Source organism: Diprion similis, chromosome 8, assembly GCF_021155765.1.
Source record: "Diprion similis isolate iyDipSimi1 chromosome 8, iyDipSimi1.1, whole genome shotgun sequence".
Lineage (NCBI taxonomy): Eukaryota > Metazoa > Arthropoda > Insecta > Hymenoptera > Diprionidae > Diprion > Diprion similis.
The window spans coordinates 16,954,488-16,978,913 of NC_060112.1; the positions used below are offsets into that span (position 1 = coordinate 16,954,488).

Here is a 24,426-nt window from a genome sequence, read left to right on the forward strand (position 1 = left end):
GTACCGTGTATACGTAGTTTATATAAAATATTTCGCATCGATCTTAGACCTTCCCACAAAGATGAGGAAAAAGCTGCACCGTTATTCGAGCAGCACTACACAGCGGGCATTTCATACAAAGCTAACTGATCGAGAACCAGAGGAATCTAGATGCTGAATATCCGAACGCAGGAATCTTATAGCACACACGATCCTTGGCCAGTAAAGGTAAACGATGACGATAATCTACAATTAGTCTGAAGAAGCAGCTGCCTACAATTCTTCAAGATGAAAAATTATATCAGCGAATCGTTTCCTCGCTTCTCGATTTCTCAGTCTGCACATAATTCGTCTAATATCGGCCGTACATCTTCGTGCAGCTCTTATGTACTGTCGCGAAGTATCTCTGTCTTCCCTTATACGTACAAATGAAACGGTTCGCGCGATAAATTGCATTCAGGAAAGCAAACTCCTGCGATCATTCTACGGCAATGAATTTACTATTCAGGTGGGATTCGCAGTACGTTTAATCTATCGGACGATTTCTGCTGACGAAAGAAGCAGCGTAAGAAATATTTTTTTGCAAAATTCTTGGTGCAACAATGTGAGCTGATTTATTATTTGTCATTAGATAAAATTTCTATATTATCAATGAATCCGTAGTTATACCTTAATCTGTAGATCTTGTTTGTATAGAATGCATTCTTTCTGAATGCATTCTTTCAAAAAATTGAAACAATATCATTCTCTTCCTATTATAATATAAAATAATATATCCCGATCAGACCCGGAAATGGTCTAGTTCTTAATCTTATAGTCGGCATCATTTCTCATGGCGTTAAGCGGGTGAGGATCATCTGACAAACTTCGTGCGAGCCATAACAGTTACACATACCTATAATACAACGTCAACGCAAAACATTAGAGATGTGGTATTGGCCAAAAAATCTGATTGTTGTCTCGTGCTAAATAGCGGGAATCGATCCTTTCGATGTACGTGAGGGTAAGTTCTGATCCATGTTGTGATCCATTTTATTCAACAAAACCGCAACGATCCGCGGTGAATTAGGAAACGGAAAATAACGAAAAAACACTCCCTGTGCACAGAAAACTTTCCTTTGCTAGACCTGTACGGCATAAGTGTACGAAGTAATAATAAGGAAACCCGGACGAATTAATCGATTAAACGTTTTACGTGATACGTATATATAATGTGTATAATTTTTTCACCTACATCTGTCAATTAATATTCATTAATTTCCGTGAAACCGCGAGTCTTGTTATTGCGGTTACACTACGACTCTACGTTGAAACTGAAATAAATAACCATGAAAACTGCCTGGGATCAGTTCCAATACGATCTACATAACGCCTCTCAAATAAGTACATGCAAAATTATACATCGGCGAATGGATATACGTATAAATGCGAGAGAAAAAAAATCACCTTCACTCGGTTATACATGTACACCGCTATGCAGCGGCGCGATTTGAGTGACTTTATAAATCCACGTTTATTGCAGCTCGTGCCACTTGCAGAATATACGGTGAAATAAATTTTCACCGATTAACTTCAACGTGTAGATTCGAGACTGGTATTCGAAAACATGTTAGAAGGCGCTGTTAGCTCTAGCACTCGATAAACATCATTTAACGCTTAAACATATACCTACATACAGGTATATTGGAATTAGAACTCGCGCATGGACGCGGTTTCAATCGCTTGAGCAGTTCGTGAGAAGAAACATTTTAAAGCTGTATGTAATCAAGTTTCTAATTTGACTAAAGTCTCCATCCTTCTCTGTGCCCACTAAATACTCAGCTTATATTACATTTCATTATAACGGCGAGAAGAGTTGTTAAATTTCACTGCCCCGTACCGGCGAGAAAGATCAACCCCCATGGGATACGAGCCTGCTTTGGATCTCTAACGATTGCAGATTTACGACTACGACTTTGCAGCTTAAAATTATGTTAATTATAGCAACGCGCGAGGCTCGATTACTAGCTGATAATTAATTATAATTCGGTCGTTTCACGGAAACCGCTGGATGTGTGTAGTTAACTGCAATATATAGTAGACCACAGTAAACGACAATTGAATCACTTCAAATCCCTCGAATTTCTCCTCGTAGATCATAACGATCTCGCGCGAATCTCATTCTTAAAGAGCCAGCAAACTTCTTCCCCGAGACGCATGAATTTGTTCCACGACGATGAGATCATCCAAGCACAGAGATAGTAACGCAAATGCGATTGATTTCAGCTTGATGCAATATTTCACAATCGGTGTTATTCCACGGCGACATCGTCGTCGTTGTCCTGGAACCCCGGGGAAAGTCCTGAAGGAAAATTTGTCGCCAAGCTCGGGACAGTTAAAAACGGAATCACGTTGTTCGATAGTTTCGCTACAGAGATTCCTTACATGGCTCCACCGCCTATCCTGTCAGCGGAGTCCTGCTGCAGACTCCTGACAACCGTTTAGGGCCAGCAAAGTTCACATCTGACACGCTGATTTGTTGCCGGCTGACACCGATGGACATTTTCCCAGCTACTTTCGACCGCTTTCTACTGGATATATATATATATATATATATATATATTTATCATCCCTCTTCGAAGGTGCAAAGCACTTACGATTATAGACGCATGTCTTTCAAAAGGGTAACTCGACGCTCCTGCAATACACGATTTTACATAACTAAAATTAGCCGAAAGATGACGAAATTTTGGATATTTATCAGATCCAAAGATTAACTGTGAAACCAGAGGTTGTGATTGATATGATTGTCTTAAATTTATGACTTACAACATTTCAACCGTTGACATCTAGACCCATTTTAGATTAGATTCTATAATAATAACAGAGGATCGCGGTATTTTTTCTTTATGAGGAATCGTATCACAAAATGCCTCTGACATTGGTCATATTTTAGTATGATTCACCCTGAGTGGGATTATTCACGTCGTTTCGTGGACGAATTATCATTGTCGAGTGGAATAATAAAAATTACGACAAGTTCACTATCTTTTAATTGTGGTTTAATTACTCTTGTATAACAGTCGTATATTAATGTACCTACGAGAGCAATTTAAACATTTCCGGCGGCGGTAAAATTTCACTCTCGACGAAAGCTACGCGGCATGACCGCGAGCGTAATTGTTTTTGTTAATAAATTCAAAGCACCAACAGTCCGGTTAAACGCGATACGAAAACGGAATTATACCTGTTGCCCACGATTATTATAAACTACGTGTAAATTATTGTTACGCTTATTAACATAGAGAGACTTACGTCAGTCACGATATCATGCAGGCACAAGAAAGTTCACTCTGGCCGGCCTGTTTAACCGTAGTCCGCAGTTCCTTTTGTTTTCTTCGGCGAGAAAATCTTGTTTAATTTTATCCCACTATAATATATATACTAATTTCCACAAAGTTATAACGACTGACATGTCCTTAAAGACGCCATCATAATATCCAGCGCAAAAGTTTATCCGTACAATCGGATTAATTTTTCACCACATTTAGGATGAAATTGGAAAAACTTGGTAATATTTCAAAAATTCGAGCTTGACGGGAACTCATATTTTAGTAAAAATTACAAACGTCGCGTGTTACATATAGACGAGCAGAATTTAGGACAACGATCAACATTCTCGCCTACGCTGCGTGCATTAGAGATAATAGAAACGGTCCAATCTTCTTCCTGCTTCACCGGCTTGATTAATCTTGCGGAACGCGGCTTATCCCCGCAGGCTGGGGCTTAACTTGGGTCAACCGGAAGTTGTGCGGGCCAACGAAAGCATCGTACACTCGTCGTGTATTCGTGACGGCTAAAAGCGACCGACAGACAAGCTCAAACCAGAGAAAAGAAAAGAAACAAGACAAGAGTAAACCTAAGTTTAACTTGCCGCCTTTTCAATTTGGACTATCAAACAAATTTTCAAACGAAAAGAATTCCGCTCACGGCGTACTTTGACTGGCTAGACTGATTTGTCGAGTGATTTTTTCGCCCGTGACAGGCTCCATCGTTGCGTAACCGGAAGGCGTGTAAACACACATTATAGTATAGACGGGAAATCGATCCGATTAGCTGCGGATCGAGTTATGCATGTATCGGGATAAAAGCACGCAAATGCAAATTTTTCCGAAAGTGAATGGATCATCGACTTGATTGACAGATTCTGAATTACTCGATGGTGAATCGTGTCCGATCAATCGATCCAGTCTGACAACAGACGGTGATAATGGCGCGGCAATAAAGGGGGACAAAAAAAAAGTCCCAAGAGCAGTCATATAACAGCTTTAGGAAATCCCCGGATCTTACAATGCGGACGAAAGGAGTGCAACATTGAAATGCGGAAAGCAATTGCAGAAAAAAAAAAAAAAAAGAATTAGTAAAAAAACAGCCTTGATCGCAATTCTTACGCGAGTTGATAGCTATGTTTCTCCGTTTATCTCGCTTTGTCCGTTTCCAGATGGCGGGAAATCAACGTTACGGTTGCGCAATCAATTGAAAACGATATACGATCGAATCGCGCGAACCGATCGATAATTCGGGTTAATAATTCTATCCAAAGTTATAACGACGCGTGCGAATTTATGTGCGGCTGACTCACCATGTGCTCCATCGCTTTCTCCTCCAGTTCGGCTCTGCTCCAGTCTACACGGAAGCTCAGAGGCTGCAGTCGAGATTCAATCTCACGAAGCCACTTCCTCAGGCACTTGACCTCGTGCTCCAAGTCTGCAAGGTTCCACCAAATTTAGTATAATCTTGCCCAATAATACACTGCACACTGATTAATCGGGAATTAATTGATGATATTCTTTCAACAAGCGAATAAACTACTCATTGAAATTGTACGCTGAATAAAATAATCCCGATCCTCTGATTTGAGTGTAGGAATGAAGGCATTGCTGTACCTTCACTTTGCTGAGGAAACTATAATTGAAAATAATACCAGAATCGATAAAGCATTGTTGTAATTAACAACTCCGTCGTCGAACGATTTTGAAATTTCATTTTGTATTCATACAATTCTTTGGTGGAGAATTATAGTTTGTTGGTATCAGGGACAGATACATAGAATTATTAGTCGGATTTGGCCAATTTGCCGGTATATCCTGCAGAGATTGACAAAATTTATTGTGCTAATATTAGCAGTTCACTAGACACCCGTAATTGATGACAAATGAAATTAGGTAGATTTGATTTGAGGGTAAAGGTAAGCTGTGGCTGAAACGACATTTCTCAACTTGTTTCATTCAAACATTTAGTATAATTATTAATTATGTATGTCTTTTGAACGAGATTGGAATAATGGCTAGCGATTTCAGATTGACAAATGCAAAAATTATTCTTCTTGAACCTCCGTCATCGTATACAACAAAATTCTATCATTGTTCTTTCCTATCATTTAATGAAAGAGAAATAAAAACAAATAAAACCTGGAGACGTAAAATTATCTAAAAAATGTTTTTAAAAAAAATCGTTCGCTGTGGCTGTGGTTTATTTTAAGTGTTTCAGAGGCTGATTTACTAGAATGTCGAAAAGAAAGCTAGGAGATTTATCGACATGGGCCAACGTACGCGTAGATCTTGACGGAAAACGACAAAGTTGCTACTCGAAAATCCTAGCTGGATAAATTGTCATAATCGAGCAAGGTAACACGATTTCAGATGATAAATGTGGTTCCGATAATTTATTTATCCAAGCAGTCCTATCGTATAGAGGTACAACGTTCTTTCCAGCGAATGGTAACGAAGGAATCGAGATAGGCTTACCTGGCCCTGGTAATAAAGGAATCTAGAAACCCACACTATCGATACTGCAGGTTTCATACTGTGTATGAATTGAACTTTCCGTTGTCTACAATACCGGTTTTAACGTCATGAATGGAACTGGAATGGGACGTTTGGCCAAGCATTTACAAGGTTCAGCCACTATAGATTAACCGAAGGAAGTGTTAACGAACTGGAATGAAGTCTGCGTGTGACGGAAAAGTAATTTTGTACGTTCCCCTGAGGCTCTGCTATTCGATTTCCTCAGCTCATCGTATATTATGATATATCGTGAACAATATTTTACCAAGAAACTAATTTGAACGAGTAAATCAGCGTCAAAGCCACACTGTGTGACGAGTTCGGAAATTCCAACTCGCTATCAATTCAAACCGAACAAACAATATTTCCAGCTTTATATTTAAATCAGTAATTCCATAACTATACATAATTCCCAGTTACATATCATCTATCTGTGACTTGATCAATTTCATTGAACTGATCTGTGAACGACATGAATACTCCCAGAAGCAACATTATACCTCAAAATTTTTTTCTCACCTGCAGAAACATCCTGTTCATCAGAAATAGATTGTTCTCCTGGTGCCATGATCTGCTCAACCAGTTCCCATTTGGTGTTGAGGTGATCAACACGCCAGGCAACTTCATCCCTCAATGTTGGAGCTCTGGCTACCAGTTTTCCCGCTTGTTCGTTGAACAATCTTCTTCTGTACGCCTTGCGTCGCAGCTCCTCGGTGTGAGCCTGGCAATATATATCAAAATGTCATTCCAGTACACAGGAAGGAGTAGATTCGTTAATGAAACCTGTTTTCTATTCATCACGTCATAGTTCTTATAACATTTTTTTTCTTTTCTTTTTTTTGCCAATATCGCAACTGGTAAGAAAAAACCAATAAAGCCAACTGTGGACCCCAGGAACGACGAATGAATGAGTGGCTATTTTCGCTTCGGACATAGGATGAACGGACATCGAGATTCGATTCACTTATTTTATTTTATCTTCTTCTTTACGGGTAATTACGAAATGATTAGTCCCAAGGTTCCGACATACGTGCCGTCCGCCATCAAAAGAACTTACCGCGCGAAGACTTTTATCCAGAACGTTCTCCTCCTTGGAATAAACCAACTCCTGAATAGCTCCAAGCCACGCATACAATTCCGAGAATTGTCCACTTAGCTCCTTCAGACCCCATGAAAGAGTCGACACATCACCCTCGTCCCAAGCAAGTTCTCCGTTTGCTTCCTGTAAATGAAATAGAAAACCAACATATACGTGTAGTTATCATGCCGATGATGATCGAATTGTTTCCAGGGTTTATTTGCGCGGAAAGTTGTGTAATCTTACCTTGCAACTGTCGATAAGATTCGTATCCATTATGTAATTATAGTTTGACTGTATAGCTGCCCAGAAATCATCCTTGTTCTCATCTCGGCTTCCCCAAGAACGACGCCACTGTTCCTGCTCGGGATCCTTCCTATAAGAATTCCGACAGATGCGAATGAAGTTAGACACGGAATATAATGTGCCTTTTACTTTATAAGAGTACGATTCAAGTTATAAGTCATTGGCAGGTACCTTTTTTTGGTAAGGCTGTTATAAAGACGGTCAGTTCGTATCCTCACGTGCTCAGGACTTTCTAGACTACCGCTAGAAGGCTGCAGCGAAGATAACGAAAAACTCATTTTCATGGATGTTGAGAAACCTGTGAACCAAAGGCATAATATAAACACTCCATGCACACGGTTTGGATATCGAGAATTGACAATGCCCGTAAAAGTGACACGGTGATGGTGATTACAGTTTGCCACGTGGAGCGGTACGTAAACTGAGGCGTCTGCAGAATGAGCAGCTATCGCCAAGATAACGAGGTAAAACGCACGAGACAATGCTGTTTTATCGCGACCCATGAAACTGGGTAACTTACAAGTCCTTTTAACGAGACACATAGCAAGAAGCGTTCTAACATCCAGCGAAATATTCTATAGTTAACCGAACCGTATCCAGATTCACTCATTGCAAAATACTTTCTTAAAGTGCTATTAAAATCCCTTTATATAGCGTTTGCTTTCAAAAGGTGGTGAAAACGTATATTAATGTGTTTGCAATATGCATGTAAAATGAATTACAGAAGTGTGGAAATAATATTCAGATAATTACTGTGCAAAATGGTATTATGTACACACATACACGTAATTCATCTGTCGACGCTCTCTTCTGCAGTGTATAATTGAATGAATTTAATAATAATACTTGAAGCATGCAGTATTTGCAAAGCAATCATCGACGCACCGGTGATTAGAGAAATTAGTTGTACAGCGATCGGCCAACGGATTAACACTCTAATTATAGGCTCGCTTAATCCGTAACTACAGAGATTGAAACCTTAGTATAAATGCCGTAAAGCTTCGTGACAAACGGGGTGACGATGAAATTCGAAAATCATTATACGTGTAATGACTGTCCATGCGTGTAAGAAGGGACTGAAAATGATGCAATTCTTAATTCGATTCAAAAATAATAAGATGCAACACCGTTTAATTGAAATTACTTGCTCATTTGGTGAAAAGTAGAACAGCTCCTCAAGAATAGACTGGAATGACAATGTTTATTTGTGAAAAATTTCATTTGTGATTTGTCATGATCTCTCATCCTTGAAAGTTTCAACCTGGTGCGGATTTATGAACGTCTGCATATTGAAGCGAACAAAAGATACAATTCTCAGCCTACTTAGCAATAAGTCCATCTGATACGAGTTTCTAAAATCTATCTACCTTCTGGATGACCTGGCGATAGCACAGTGCTTGACCTCAAATGTTAGTAACTGAAAATCAGTACATTTAACGCTAAAATTATTATTAAACGCAACCAGCACATTTGCTCGTTAACTACCAACACGTGACCCACGTATGTTCAGATTTTTGTAAAGTCGGTCGAATTTACACTCCCTGCAAGGAACTGAATCCACTCGTTAAAGCCGCCGGCTATTAGTTACATCGACACTTCCACTCTCTGCTGGTTATGCAAGTCAATCTCGACATGTGGAAACTGGATACCCCGTCAAGTCGATAATTCATAAATCATTAATCCAGTTTCCACGAGATTCGGTGAGCTTGGCAACCAGTTGTAGTCGAGCGTTACAGCCGCAGAATGGCAAAGTCAAATAACGATTGCTCGTGAGCCTTTCAAAAGATTTTCGATATAACAATTCTAGCTTGCTAATGAATTATAGTGAATTGCAACTCTAATAAACGCTGTAAAAAAATAGGATGTAGATTCATCGGATATTAAACTCCGATGCGTAGATCGATGCTCGAATTAATTGAAACCTCGTCAAGATAAGTGCAATTAGTAAAAATACGTAATCGTGTAACGAAACGTGAGCTTTTAAAGTGAAGGGACGTAGTTTCGTATTCGTTTGTCTTCCATCCAATTCCAGAACAATAAACAACGATTATATTTTAACACAAGGCGAACGCGTGCTGCTCGAGTTGCTCATCGATGAATGAAAGAAGAATAAGAGGCGAAGGAATCAGAGATACGGAGAGAGAAAGAAAGAGAGAGAGAGGCCCTTTTCTCGAGCCGGCATTATAAAATATATTGGGTAAAGCAAGTTGGCAAGAATCCTGAGGTATCGGAGCCTCGCGACGTCTGTTAACCTGTAAGTTCCCACGGGCGTAACCATAAGATTAACAACGACGGTAAATTTTCGATTACCAAGACGTCGCGCGAGCATTACATAACCCAGCACGGAATCTGTGGAGCGGTTCTGCAACCTTTAACGGCACGATTTTGTTTTTATCTCTGTAACAAATGAAACATCACACCCGTTGATTTTTCTAAATTATCAATCCTGTTCCCAGCACCCTATAAAGAAAACGTGAGACTTGCGGCTCACGGAATTTTGCTGCAAATCGCGCGCGAGATTAGACAGAAAGCGATTAGGCACAACAGGGATTAGGCGGCAGGTACTTGGAAAAAACACCATGCACGAGGTAGAATTTCACTGGATTGCGAATTATGACGTTAGTTATTATTTTATAATTTGCAACCGTCTAAGTCCAGATTCAAAACTAAGACGAAAATTTCCACAAACGATTTGAAGGAAAAATGTTTTGCCTCGTAAACGGACAAAAAAAAAACAAAGTTGAGAAACACCGATTTGTACGAAGGGCAGAAAAACTCGCATAGTCGACATCGAAGAAACTGAATGCGTCGTAAACCAACATCTGCTAAATACAAGCTACAAACGAGGCGAGGTTAATTGCTTTGTAAAAAGCTTCAAACGGCTAACGGTCAGGCTATACACTTACGTATAGAAACGCATCCCTTTATGTATACTTTCTAAAGGATGACGACGGTATAGAGAGATTCTAAAAATACCTACGTATCACCGCTATATAGTCAAATAAAGCATGTACTTAATCTCACTGAAATATAATTAATATCCAAAGTTGTCATGTTCACTTTTAATTATCGGACGCAGGTGGTTCAAGATGAGGAAACACTTAATTCCCGAATAATGATGAAAAACGAAGAAATTTATATATCTCCTCCATTCACCTGATTAATATTCACGAATGACAAACGAACTAGCTACAGGCAATAAGTACCAAACGCAATCTAGAAGTCACTGATGCCTGGCGGATATGCTTCGATGATGCAACTAGTCAATCGCAAAGGTCATCGTTGCTCCGTAATCAGAGTAAACTCAGTCCTTAAACGCACTTGATAATCGAGAGGAAGATTTATCAAGACTGAAAGTATTCACCAATTGCATTTTGCATAGCATATCCCGACAAGTCTATAATCGAAGACCAATAATTTAATGATATCTTCATGCACGCCTGCGGTGAGACGATAAAATATTCTTAGGCTGCACAATGAGCTGCTCTTTATTTTCAAACCCCTAATTTCGAGCAATTCCAATAAAAGGCATCAAATTCGATGCAACAGTGACGTATTCTAAGTGACTGTAATCAGGCTGATACTCACTGGCTCCTACCGGTGACATCGTGTCGTCGAGTACCGTGTCGGAGTGATAGTGATGATCAAGGTCCAAACAAGGTCCGTTCCGATGTCGCAACTTCTTCAGCTTTTTAGCCGAAGATGGAGCGGATTTATCAGAGGAAAGTGGCGGGTCGTCGAGCTTTTTGATTAAAGTTGCTCCGCGCGTTCGGTACTTGGAATACGAAGATGGAGGCTGGAGTCCAGTGTTACTCGAACGCCAGTTTCTCCGCTCCGTAGTCGATTCGTCGCATCGTCGACACCAAGACGGCTTGCCCTGGTGACGATTGTGCGTCCTGTCGCGGCTGACTAGCTTGCTGCTGTGAGCATTCAAGTTACACGATTGTAAGCCAGCTGTGACCAGCACGCCCAAGTCTCGACCTCGATACGATAATACAACCCTTTTCGTTCCAAATTCGTATAAATAAGTAACGTACCTAAATCTTGATTCAACAGTACTGCCTTCGTTAGGTCGATGAACCAGTGTCAACGAAATGTTGACGGGCCAACGAGAGTGCTGGGGTTGTGATCTATGCTGACGTTGCTGGTGCTGCAGATTATGAGAATGGTGACGATTGAGGATTCCGTGATGATGATGATGATGATGATGGTGGTAGTGGTGGTAGTGATGGTGGTGATGGGATGAAGCTTGCGAACGAAGGTGCTGGTCTGGGATTAGGTGAAGCCGCCGTTTTGCGGCGTTACTGTTGTCTTGCCATCTCTCCGTCACTCCGCGGGAACGCTCGGCACGAGCTCCCGTACTTTCCTGAAACACAAAAAGAAAACCATTATTGGATACTTGATTTTGAAATAGTAGGTTACAGGGAGTGCGGGCACAGGCTCGATTTGACTTTAGTAAATGGTGCAAGTGCAGTGCTTGCGAGTATATCTGTCGGGTCCTTTTCGGGGCATTGCGCCTGCAGTGATGCATTGCGAGAGAGAGTAGGTAGAATTATATTTAGGTGAGCCAGTGGACAAGTCAGCGGCCAGAAACAGACGCTTTATTATGGGATTGTAAATAAAGCAATCGTAGATTCAGCATTTCTCGCACCAGCTATACAGTGCATGTCCCCGTCTCAACTCGCATACTTCGCTCGTTCGTCTCCAGCCACCGCAGCTGACCGTAAATAGATACCACGATGCATCCAGTCGAAATAGTAACACCTCCTCGTCTCTTCATCTCCCGGCCTTGCTCCCTCAACTATCTCGAACCCGCTTCTCCATATTTAATGTACAGATATATGAGTGTGTTGAACTACGTTATTAAATATATCCGACATTTCGGACATAACGAACCCATTAACAAATCTTTGCGACGAGGAAGCGGCCGTCTCTCATAAAATCCAGCGTTCCAGAGAAAGAGGACAATTTCTGCGAGTGAGACTGCAGTGTGACCAATTCTCCATACGAACTACGAACAGCTCAGTTACAAAGCGTATAAAATAGACGACGAAAATTGTGATTATACTTCGAGAACGCCAAACACCATTATCTGAAATTCTGTATCACTCCACCAAGGGATTACCAGAACAGTATAAGAACAAAGAATAACGAGCCAACGAGGTGTGGGTAGATAATTAGAAAGAAGCGATCGAAGTGAAAACCCGAAAGTGCTCGGAGATAGATGCCACGTGGCCACGTGGTGGGTCGGCGGATAAAGCGATGACTAAACCAAATGTAAATTCGGAGTTCAATTCCAGACGATAGTTGGTGCCTCCCCCGGAGTGCTACGACGGTAGTACAATGTTTATTTTGTTACAATAATGAGGAGCAGCAGCAGCAGCAACAGCAGCAGCAACAGCAGTAGCACTTGCCAAAGTACAGTCCACCGCTTCCGGGGTGTAAGGTGAGTTGGGTGTCTATTTCCACGATATATTTCCCCTCTGTAAACAGTGACGCATATGCCTATATGCCCACGGAAGTTTACATGCAAGCGGAGGGGAAGATAAAATGGGAAGAGCACCTCTTAGGAGCCGTTAGGAAACTATACTCACCGCATTGCGATTCATGATTTAATCAGAATGGGCTGGGCCTAGCATATATGTCCACCGTCACTATCGCCCCGCCGCAGTTGCGTCTGCCCTTTCTACGTACTACGTATAATACAAACACGACGTAACGACGTTCGACGTAATAAATGTTACGTTAGACACAGAGACGGTATCCTCACAGTTTAATCGATCGTCCTCAAAAATCGTCACTCTTCACTGTATTATAAATTGGGCAAGAATCGACACGTCCTTTATGGGACCCGTTGTACTTATGATTAGATGGTTTAGTACGGCCTCGTATGTTCAATTCCGAATAGCGATCTACGTGCATGGCGAGAAATACAGGTGGGTATTATTTGTATGGTTGTTTACACGGTTGGCATCACCGCCGGAGCGCCACCAACGTATGAACGAATATATATGTATGTACGTAAGTATATTCCACATGTTACGACACAAATGTCTCAATTTCTCGCCATGGTGTAAAGAGAGGCGTCGCCGTCGTCGTCGTCGTCGTCGTCGTTTCACTCGGGATAAATAATCGCGCATATATCAAATGGTGCTTGCAACCGCGTGCGATGTGGGTTATATACTTTTACCCGCACTTACGTGTATCGATGAGCTGACGTTACTGTACCAGGATCACTTCCCGACCATTATACGTGCGTGATTTATTTTTAGACGAGCCGCTATCTATCGAGATGCATGGACATATATAAGTGAACCCGATAGTTATCTGGAATGAATAAAACTTAATACCTTCCGGTTTTTTTCTCCATTCATCACCGCTCCTCCCACACTAAGGGGATTCGGCTAAGCCACGCTACGTAGATAAGTTCGTTAATTATTATCAAGGCTTTATCTCGTCGTTAATTAACCTGACAACGACCACCGCGCTGCGTGGCGCAGGTTCAACGCGCTAGTATATATTTAAGAAAACCGATGGACTAGGACTGTACGTCAGCTCACGAAACTCAAGGATACCTATATTGATACACGTATGTAGTAAGAACCCATCCGAGTTATACGAAAGAGCCGAGGAACGCGGTCCGATTGTTTAATGAACACGCTAAGCACCGTAAGCTGCTGTTGCTGTTGCTGTTACTGCTCTTGCTGCTGCTGCACCTTTCCTATATTTCCCATACTAGGCCAACGCGTCTTTGCTGCAGGGGTACTGAACCCGCGGGCGCATCGTGTAAACTCGCATCGTTTGCTGCTTACCCTTGTCTAGTTAACGATTCATGCACGCGGTTTTACACACTGAGCCGTAATAATATCTGCGTACTATACCTTCGTGAACGTCGTATGCGTGTAGCGATATGCACACAATTCCAAAATTACACGGCGACTAAGCTTAGGGTCAAACGGTTGACGCCATGGTCAACGCGACACACTTTTCTACCTCCCGGTAGAATGAAGACGCGATAATGACGGAGAGAAGATCGAAGTTTGGCTTCGGGCCACCGACTTCTGTACCGATCACCAAACGATATGCGTCAACGTGCAGATGACGAGAACTGGTCGGAAAATGAAAAGGTAAAAAATTTATCAACCGGTCATAGAAAGTTATTATTACATGCAGGAAGTTTTTTTTTTTTGGTGAACCGTTAAACGACTAGATCCACTGCCGACAGTGACAAAGAAATGTGATCTCTCTCGACAAACGCGCACCTAAGCACTGCCTCTCATACGCCCGCCTGAGATATAAAATCACCTCGAGACTCAAGACTCGGGACTAGTTTACCTGTGGCATAGGCCTACTGTTTGCTTTTCCACACATTCACGGATGAGTTTTACGCTATTTACGCTCTAGCTAGACGCACCGTTGCTCAACTCGACACGCAATTTAAATACTACGTTTTGCTTTTTCTTAGTTTTGTTCTTCTCTTACTCGCATATTATGTATTTTACTTCCATTTCAATCCGTCAATCAATTAGACCGCTACAAGTTTCTATAACCCACGTTAAATCATCAGTTTAAATTGATCACCAAACACGTGCTCATGTAATCGATAACCTCTCGATCTATCGAGAGATAAAACTACTCCTAACGTGGAATTTCAGTGTCGTGTTTATTCAGATTGCCAAAGTACAGAGGATTTCTTTTACACGAAGAATTTTGTGCATCACACGCATCTTATCGCGTTAGTCATAGTCGTAAAGTGCAGAGAACGATATTCTCCGAGAAGTAATGTTATCGCACCGATACATGCAAAGGTAGGCGGCACTCATACATTCCAGCGAGAAGACGCGCCTCGTCTGATTCCAAACTGACTGGAACTACTAACACGAATGATCCACTTAGTTGCACAATTCTTGCCCGGCTTACCATCCACAATATCCTTTTTAAAAATCACCCCGGACAAAATTGCCCCTGCAAAATTTTCTGTTTTCACCCTGAGTAATTATCGAATCGTTAAAATCACACCTTTCGTCGTCAATTTCGTACATTTTGCTTCAATTCGATTTAATTTAATTGATATTTCTATTACTTTTTTTCAGGGGTGTTTTTATCTGGGGAAATTTTAACCGGCCACCCTTACCCCGAACTATTATCACACGTTAATAATACGAAATCATCGATAATGAATAGAAATGGTAATTAGCGGTGTACTCAGGTATTTTCAGCGCTACCTAAATCTCGAGACGGCATGCGTGAATTTATACGTTGTCATTTTTCATATCATCACTACATTATGTATAGTATAGGCTGCATTGTACAATATACCTTATACGAGAGAAGATATAACGTTGCGTCAGTACATCTCGCGCAGATCCGTTAGACGATTTCGAAAAGTCCGTATAAATGTTGAATATTTATATATAATTAGCATGAAAAAAATGTCACCACATCTCCCGGCGAATCAAGCGAAAGTTCACACAAGGAAGAATATCATATACCTATAATCGATGGCCGTATACTTCTTACGACGGTGAAGAAAATTCTTGCGATAATTGATGAAATTATGAAATTAAGAATGGATGCTGCTGTGAACTAATCAATAACTATATTATTGCGTATAATATTATCGTTTAGTGCACACGAGGAATTGTTTTATGAATGGTTCTAGGATTGCGCAACGGCGTGAAATGAACCGCGTCTCGCACCGGCAATGTACTTTGTTTAACAAACTTTGAGTATTCAATCCTTTCGTTGCAACAGCAGCGGCAGCAGCAGCAGCAGCAGCAGCGGCAGGTCGAAAGAGCGCGGCTTCAAGCTGCAGTGCGCATGCATGCATGCATGCAAGACGACTCTGACTATCAAGTCGCGGGACGCCGGCGTCGGCGCGCTATGGCTATGCCGTTTTACAAACAGACCAAAAACAATGTGGTTGGAAAAATTTGAAAGGAAGTGCGGGCGCTATTCTCGTCACTCCGTGTGCTCCGAAATTCCGGCGACTAGGCGACTGTGCCTAAACGACATGAAGAGAGTGAGAAGGATGGAAAAAACCATCGTACCAAAGAGACAACTTGAAGTACAAAAGTCGCCCCGCCAACCATAGCAGACATACTTCAGCTGCCTCGTCCCTTTTCGGCGCTCAAAATACACCCCAAAAGTATCGCAAAATTTATTCTCGCTGTTACTTTTCGTTACGTTATGTACAAAATTTCACCAGTCCAAACCAAACTTCACGATCTACACATAAGTGAAGTATTTTTCAAAGGTTAATAATCAATAAGTAAGGATTTGGTTGGTCATTTTTTCTACGATGAAGACACCGAACTTTATGATACGAATTGATTTAATTTGCTCTTAAAATAAATAAATATAACGTTATTTACGTTTGGACAGATTTAAGTGTAATTTCAAGTCGAACGGGCATAGTAACATCACTTACGGTAACCCACTTATATCTGTTAGAAGTTGTACTCAATGCACATTTACACTAGGATAAATATGAATATGGTGAACATTGATGGGCAGTTTGGCACGCAAGTTAACGATCGTTAAATTCAATTGACACAAGCAGTCGCGTAATATCTACTCAGCTTAGACCGAAACTGTTCCTTCGATACGTTACTCGATAAAACACGACTTAATTTTCCATATCTTAACACTACCCTCATCTTTCGGCAAACCAAAATCAATTCTCAACCACAGCTTGAACCTATCAAAAGGCTTGAAACGTAATGAATGTATGTGACTGAAAAATGCGTAAGATTAAAGGCCCGACTGATTGTAAATTGAAAATGTGTCGTATAGGTATAAAGCATTACCAGAGTGAATGTAGAGTGATAATTGTAACTTCAAACTTTACTCAACAAGTACTTAATACATCTTTGGTAAGTTTTGGAACACGTTACAGTCAGCAAAAAGCAAACAGTTCGAGAATCGGGTTCGTTATCCTCTAATACGAAGAGTAATTAAGAAAGAAGAAAACGTGAAAGTACTCGAACAATGAATTGCAGTTATTTTAACGTTGATAAAGTCATTAATTTTATGATCATCGACAATTAAGTGTTTCGTACTTCAACTTACCAAAGACACGAGTAGGTATAATGCTAATACACCGCACTGATTGTACTCTACTCATTATCAACGATCTTTATGTATACTATAGAGTGTCTTTATATCTTATTAACAGCTAGGCAAATGATTTCAATTCAATTTATAAGCTAAGGTACAAAATATTCGTGTTAATAATTTTACATATCCAGACTTTTCGAAAAGAATAATAAGCACCGAGAAAATCAAAAACTAAAAATCGCTCGCATCGTATAATTAATTCTTAGTTTATTGCAGTTTATATCCATGCTATATCTAAGGCAGATCACGCTAATAACAATTACACGATAATTTTTAGAGATATATTTAAACTCACGATTGCACTATTAATTACTTGAAGTAGGAATGAAATGAACATTAACGCTATTCGCAACTAGAGAGGATATTCTGTAGATGTCACGCAGCTCGAAACGCACAAAACACTGCACACACACCTCGACACACACTTTGCAATTTTTCCTAACTAACGCTTCCACGACTATAATCTGCGGGAAAAATTTTGCCGGCAAAATATCAAGAGCCTGCAGATTAGATATGAAGCTGATATCTCTAGCGGAACACCTATTTCGTATTAATTGTCGTTACGTGGTCGACTAGCTCTGTAATCGACGCACATGTAATAATGCGACCTTAGCTACGATTTACGACGTAAACTATACACTTCTGTCTTAACGCGGATCTAGTTAAGGATTATCTAGACAAAAAAAAACTGGCGCGTGGTGTTGACCGAAGAAACGTGACCATTTACTAATTGATATATACCCGTTCATGTCTCAAGAGTGATTAGAAACTTGTCTTATAAAGAAATTGTTACCACTTCGTATAACCTGAGTATGAGCTTCACTTATAGTTCATGAAATTTTCTAATATAGTTTTGTGTTTTTATATCTTTCACAGCTTCGATTTCTTCGCCCGTTAAGTATGAAAGAAATAGGTCATCGATAATTACGGAGCATTTTGGTACGAACTGTGAGGTGAATTATCGTCTTATGTATCGATTTGATCTGTTTTATATATCCTGGCCTTAAGAGTTGAAAAGCCTTGACATTAAGAAGTATTTGCCAAGGAATCCTCGCTTGCTGCTATTTCACGGGCGAATAGCCGCAATCATTGCGAATTTGCAATTCAAATTACTAATTGTACGTTAAATGTAGGATTTTAATTAATTCTAAGTAGTAGAGAGCAGGGTTCGTTGATATAGTTTTGTTTTTCTTTTTAGTTTTATATTCTAATCTTGCCCCGCAGCGCGGTGTAAAAACTGAACTGGGCCATCAGATTGTAATATGTACCCGAAGATAGTTTTGTAGCAATGCAAATATCGTATACAACTCCTCTACGATGCTGTGATAACAAACTTTACACCTTATCATTAGCAAATGCAAAATCAAGGTCAAAACTGAAATTAAAATAAAGATTACCAACCAGAATTTTGATTCCTGCAAATTTGCATTACAAAATTTGAATAAAAATGAATAGATAAACAAAGCGACGTTCTAGCAAATTCCAAAGTCTAAAAGTAGATATATTATGAGCAGAGCCATGTTAAAAAAAAGCCCGAAGATATATAGTTGTAGCATAATTAGATGCTCATTGGGTGCTAATTACGTGTATGCAAATCCATTCTCTGTTTATTCATTGAATCAACAAAAGCACAAGAACTTTCTCTGATCAGATAAAAATTTAAGGTAACTCGATTTTTCGTCGCAGCATCCCTTGAATGACCCGAAGATCGGTAGGTGCTACGTCTTATAGCGAACCAATTAAAGCACGGAATGTCAGAGAAACAGGTTGGCATATTGGATTTGTAATTAGCAATTCAAAATTTAATTACAAATAGGAGTGAAAAACTGGTTTAAAATAAACTAGCGATTGATTGACGGATAAACATTCAAACGGTATGCGACTGCGTCGTAAAACGGTATTATAGGTATGTTAAGCATCCTCCTAATCAATGTTATAGTATAAATGCAAACGATTCATACTGTCAAACAATTTCCCACACACGTTAGCTAAACAGTCCAGCGAACAATGTGCGCGTTAAAAAAATAACTGCTTCTAAATACACATGAATTGTAGTTACTAGAAACCGTTAGCAACACACCATTCGATCTCGCAAGATATGGTATAATAAATGTGCATAAGAAGATAAATCATAAACTAATGATACGTATCAGAGTATCTGTGCAGCTCGTGCGGGCACTCATATGTATATAGGTACGTACATATTGCTATATGCAAATGCAAACATCGCGTGTAAAACGTCGTACATCCGAAGGGACGAGGTCCAAAAGTTTGCCTCGTGGGCGTCCCAGGAAAACGAACGACTCCGAAAGTCAAAGAAAGAAAGGCATCCTCGCCACGTTCATTCAGCCAGCGATCGTAGGCGTCAAGTGTGCTTTCGTTCGACATAAATGCAGGCACTGCGATTTAGGTGGAAACTACCGGGTGTGGACAGTACCGCTATAATCTGTACCAGCTACTATTATTCTGCATTTCATCCCGCGAAGGCTAGCCAACTCATGTTATGCTCTCGTTCAATGAGAATTAACGGTAGCGCTATGGCATAGAGTCATGCAATCGGATAGAAGAAGTATAAACTCCGTCGACGTATTTCCAAATGCATCTCACATCACGTATCTAACTTTGAATTTTGGTTGCAGGATACGATAACCCGACACACTTGCGGATTGAAAAGAAAATTTAAACTAGAAGTTCAAGTTGAAGAAATGTAACGCGAATTAAAGACTGAGATCAAGTTTCAATCTGGATAGAAAAAATTGTCGTAAAAATTTAGCGTGTATTGCAAAAAGATGATGGGAGGGGGGGGAGGCTAATTTATTCAAATTAAAAATCAGACGCGTCCTGTTCAATGAGTAGAAAATGCGACCGCAGTTTTTTCGGTATAGAATATGATCCGAGACGTGCCCCATAACCGGCGAAACGATCTACAAGGAAAGGCTTAAAGTAATAGTTCCGCTATCGTATAGACCAATCTCCGATCTCGTCGATCCGCTTTCTTCGATCGATATACCGCAGCTTCGCTGATCTTGAACGAATATGTCCGCGGGTATATGAAACAAGGTTAAGAGAAGAAAAAGAAATTTTACCGGCAAATTGCCGTAAATTGCAATAGACTAGTACCTATAATAAGATATTATTTAGCTGTTAACGAAGCTTTATCGTCCAGCTATATCGCGTTGAGGTTCAATGCATGAGCAGGCCATTAGACAAACTGTTTGATCCTTGAAAAAAATCATAATTGCTTCGGCAGGACATCGGGAACTGCATATAAAATCTGCAGTTGCTCGCCGCGGCGCGGCGGTAAAAGCACGGAACCGCGCCTTCTTTCGTGACATTACGTTATCACCCTCGGGGTGAAAGCCATTCTTATAAATTTCAACCCTCGGAAAAATGGAGACAGAGATAACAAAAAGGCTCGCAGCGTTCATAGAGAACCTGTTTTTTTTCTCTATGTGCCACGCGGTTGCTCCTGCATCGCAAGCAATACGACGGCTGAATTCCGGTTTACGAGAATGCGTGAAGCGGTCACGTGTCACGTGACACGAACACCCCTGACATGCTCGCATTATTGACAATGTGAAGAGACTTTGTGCAGCGACGGCAATTTTACAGAATCGAAGATCGAACACGTTTTTTTTTTAGACGTTTAAGTAGGTGTTTTCAAAAATCTTGTCGCTGAATACAGGTTTTTCCATCGCGATTGAAATTTTCCTTTTTTTTTTTCTTTTTTCATCAAAATCCCTGATCGCTTGAATGGATACATAATCCTGCCAATGTCTCGACTGATAATCGCCCTGTAAAAACCAATGTCAACAACTAAACTAAATATCCTGTCATTTGATGTTTTGGCCTTCAATGCCAGTCTCAGGCCGTCTAACTATAGGTATACATACAGTGACGTATAGCTATATGGGAATGATTTCATCGCGTGGCAATTTTTAACGGACGAAACACAATCAGGCTCACTTGAAACGAATTGAAAGATTAAATTCGGAGGACAACGGAACGTATTGTATTATATACACTGCTGTCCAACGAAATTCTGGTGGTACACGCAATACGAAATCAGTCGCATTCGATTAATAGATTCCTCCTCGTTTCGAGAAGTAGAAAAAAAAAAAAATTAACAAATAAATAAAACCCGGAACTTGTTGAATTCCTTAATTTTCTTCTTCTTATTTTTTTGCATGCACACGGTGCGTAAGACGAGCAAAGAAATTCCTATTACGAAATGAATCACTGTACATACATATGCCACCAGTAAAAAGAATGTTGAATCATCGCATCTCGTTCGCCGACAACGAGTGCCAGTTATATTTTTTCCTGTACAGTTTATACGTTAATTAAAAATATCCATTATTTATTTACGTAGCTGCAGGAATAGGAATATATCGTTAACGTACCAAGAGACGAAAGGCTTCGTTATCGATGGAACACAGAATTTGCCGGGAGGGATTAATCACTTGTGGCACCTCTGCATCGTGAACCTTTCTCTATCCTTTAACCAATCACCAATCCACACACGACACACGCGGAATAAGACTACGGTAGAATCTGTGCAGAGCTTACATAAGTACAACGTATTTATTTTCCTCGTTTCCTTCTCACTTAGGTACTTCTCACACCTAAATAGCAGGTAGCAGAAATTATATCTGTAGGCGCGGCGCCGAATGACGACGGTTGAATTTGAACATGCTGCCTCAGCCTCGCGGATCACTTGACCCGTCGAGCCTCCTCCGCTTAGCACCCGCGACCAAGTTCTCCTCTTTCTCTCATTGCCTCTCTCTTTTTCTATTCTTCGCTCTCTCGCGATCGTCAAGATGCGAGAAGTCAGCTCTACGCGTCGGGAATAAAGTGTCCGGATAACGCTGATATTCTATTCGCATTTCGATAAAAATTTAACCTGTATCACGTAACCTGCAGCAGTGAAACGCCATCCCTTAAAGAACAAAGTCCTTCATACTTAATAATCGATGGCGTGATAGATCGGCCCGTTAAAAACGAGAGAAGTAGAACGGAGGAAAGACTTAAATCAAATCAAGTAATTGACCCTTGGTCAGAATTACTCACATCGCGCGTACGTGCCCAAAGAATAAAAGTGCAGGCATACGTGCACCGTGACGGTAACAGTAACGTGGTAATAACAACGCGGGACGTAATGAAGCGGATTTATCAACGCTGGAGGGACGGTGTTCATTAAGAGATTTCTTCACCGTGAAACGGGCGAAGACCAGATGGGACAAACTCCGACATTGCAATGGTTTGAGAAAGCAAGCCGGTTTACCGGCTCTGTTCACGTGACGAGTCGGTTAACAGAAGAAGAGGGATTACTATGTCAGGACGAAATTGACTTTGTACCTACTGGAAATCGCATGATTCGATTATACGAAAGTGCGCGACTGATGAAGGAAATTGAAAGACTTCCACCTTTGGTACTGAAGATAAGAATGGGAATAAACCTTTACGATTTGAGATTTGAAACAGAGAAGACGTATTCTTCATGCACGCAAGCACGCGACGTCTATTCTTAGCATTGCGTGTTACTCTTTCAGAACGCACTTGCTGTCAATGGCACCCAATGTCGCGAAGGCATAGCGTCCAAGTGTGTTTCGTAACACGTATGATTGGATTTATACATGATGTGTACGCGAGGTACGATGTGGCGAGTAAGCCAGAGAATTCTGATAAGCACTTGTGTAGTAACGATACATCGAACATCGTCGATGGTTGTCGCAGCGAGACATTTACACGATCGTCAATAAAGATTGAACAAGTTTTTGCTACAAACCAACGTGAGCTGAACAAAACTGGAAATAAAAATCTGCGTATGAATTTCTAGATCTATTGCACCTTACCGATTCATTTTCCGCAAGTTGTGCGACGAGGATAATTCCATTCACGAAGAACAGCTACGAATCCCAGAAGACCTCGATAAGATCAACGAATTGATTCACAAATTGCTCGTGAAATACAACACACTTCTATACTGTAACATGGAAGATGTGATCTCCGGCAAGAGTGAAAGCCGAAAGACACAAATAAAACGTATAAGGGCAAATGTAAATTGAATTGTTCGATCGATGGCGAGTCAATGATACAGTGAAATTCGTATAGACCAGCCTGTAGAAAGCACAATAGAAATGGCATAAACAAATCTTTCTGAAGTCCCTGTTGAATAGCGAAGCCGAACTTGACGGCATAAAATGAGGAAGATAAAAAGATCATTGGTGCGAGCTATTTTGCATCGTTGGAGAACGGAATCTGCTGTTCCATGGATCCTCTATTACACACAGTGGGATCTTACTGCTTTGTATCCAGCAGGTGGTTGGAGATACTTTCTTACTTTCCATCTTTCAATTTGTTTATGGTCTAATTTATTATTGGCCACGGTTCAGCTGTGTAAGTGAATCCGTTTCTAAGTAAGCTTGGCTTCATCGATACCCTGCAACACGATTCCACACTTGCACACCCTGGATTCGGTAAATAAAAGCAACCCACATATATCGGGTCGTCAATCTTCTAAATTTGTTTTTTACCACAGGAAGCGGACTCCAACTCACAACGTGGTGATAATTATATATCCACCCACATAAACTTGAACTAAGCATAAATTCTGAGCTTTGGTAAAGTGACTTTTTGACTTACATTTATTCTCCGAGTTTTCTTGGTATAAGCATGCGCTGCTGCATGCATCATGTTCTCGGTGAAATATTAGATTACTAAAATGCCTGAGTTGTTCTTCCCCTTTCGCGTTGCGTGTGAGCGGCTAATAGTCGCTTAGAGTAAGCTTGAACTCCATGAACAGCTAACTATTTTAAGCCCAATAAATCAGCGAAATACCTGCATTTGTAACCCGAAGTTAAAATAACAGGATCACCACACGTGAATAGCTCCAAAGATTGAAACTTTGAAATCTGTTATAATTACGCGCCTTGTCATGATGTTTGGTTGAAAATGTACCCATGTCGAAGCATAATAATTACTCAATAACATAAATAATCTAATAAATAAATCAATTTGACAAGGATTAAACCACCACCATCAATTTCACACCATTGCTATAACCTGGTGTTCCTGTCGCAAGCATCGAACGGAGTTCTGGTAGCTACAAGAAATAAG

At 40.6% G+C, this 24,426-nt stretch overlaps 1 protein-coding gene across 1 annotated transcript in view; it reads right to left on the reverse strand.

The window, feature by feature from the left end:
* LOC124409082 overlaps positions 1 to 22,504 on the reverse strand; it is a 121,422-nt gene extending 98,918 nt beyond the window's left edge. The window contains exons 1-10 of the mRNA XM_046886474.1: positions 22,418 to 22,504; positions 21,916 to 22,183; positions 21,711 to 21,781; positions 11,226 to 11,554; positions 10,777 to 11,108; positions 7,360 to 7,486; positions 7,129 to 7,258; positions 6,862 to 7,026; positions 6,324 to 6,525; positions 4,601 to 4,725 (exon numbers count right to left, since the gene is read on the reverse strand). Of these exons, the coding sequence (XP_046742430.1) occupies positions 4,601 to 4,725; positions 6,324 to 6,525; positions 6,862 to 7,026; positions 7,129 to 7,258; positions 7,360 to 7,486; positions 10,777 to 11,108; positions 11,226 to 11,554; positions 21,711 to 21,781; positions 21,916 to 22,183; positions 22,418 to 22,504 (1,836 nt within the window). The remainder of the gene's footprint in view (positions 1 to 4,600; positions 4,726 to 6,323; positions 6,526 to 6,861; positions 7,027 to 7,128; positions 7,259 to 7,359; positions 7,487 to 10,776; positions 11,109 to 11,225; positions 11,555 to 21,710; positions 21,782 to 21,915; positions 22,184 to 22,417) is intronic.
* Between the last annotated feature and the right edge of the window lie 1,922 nt (positions 22,505 to 24,426).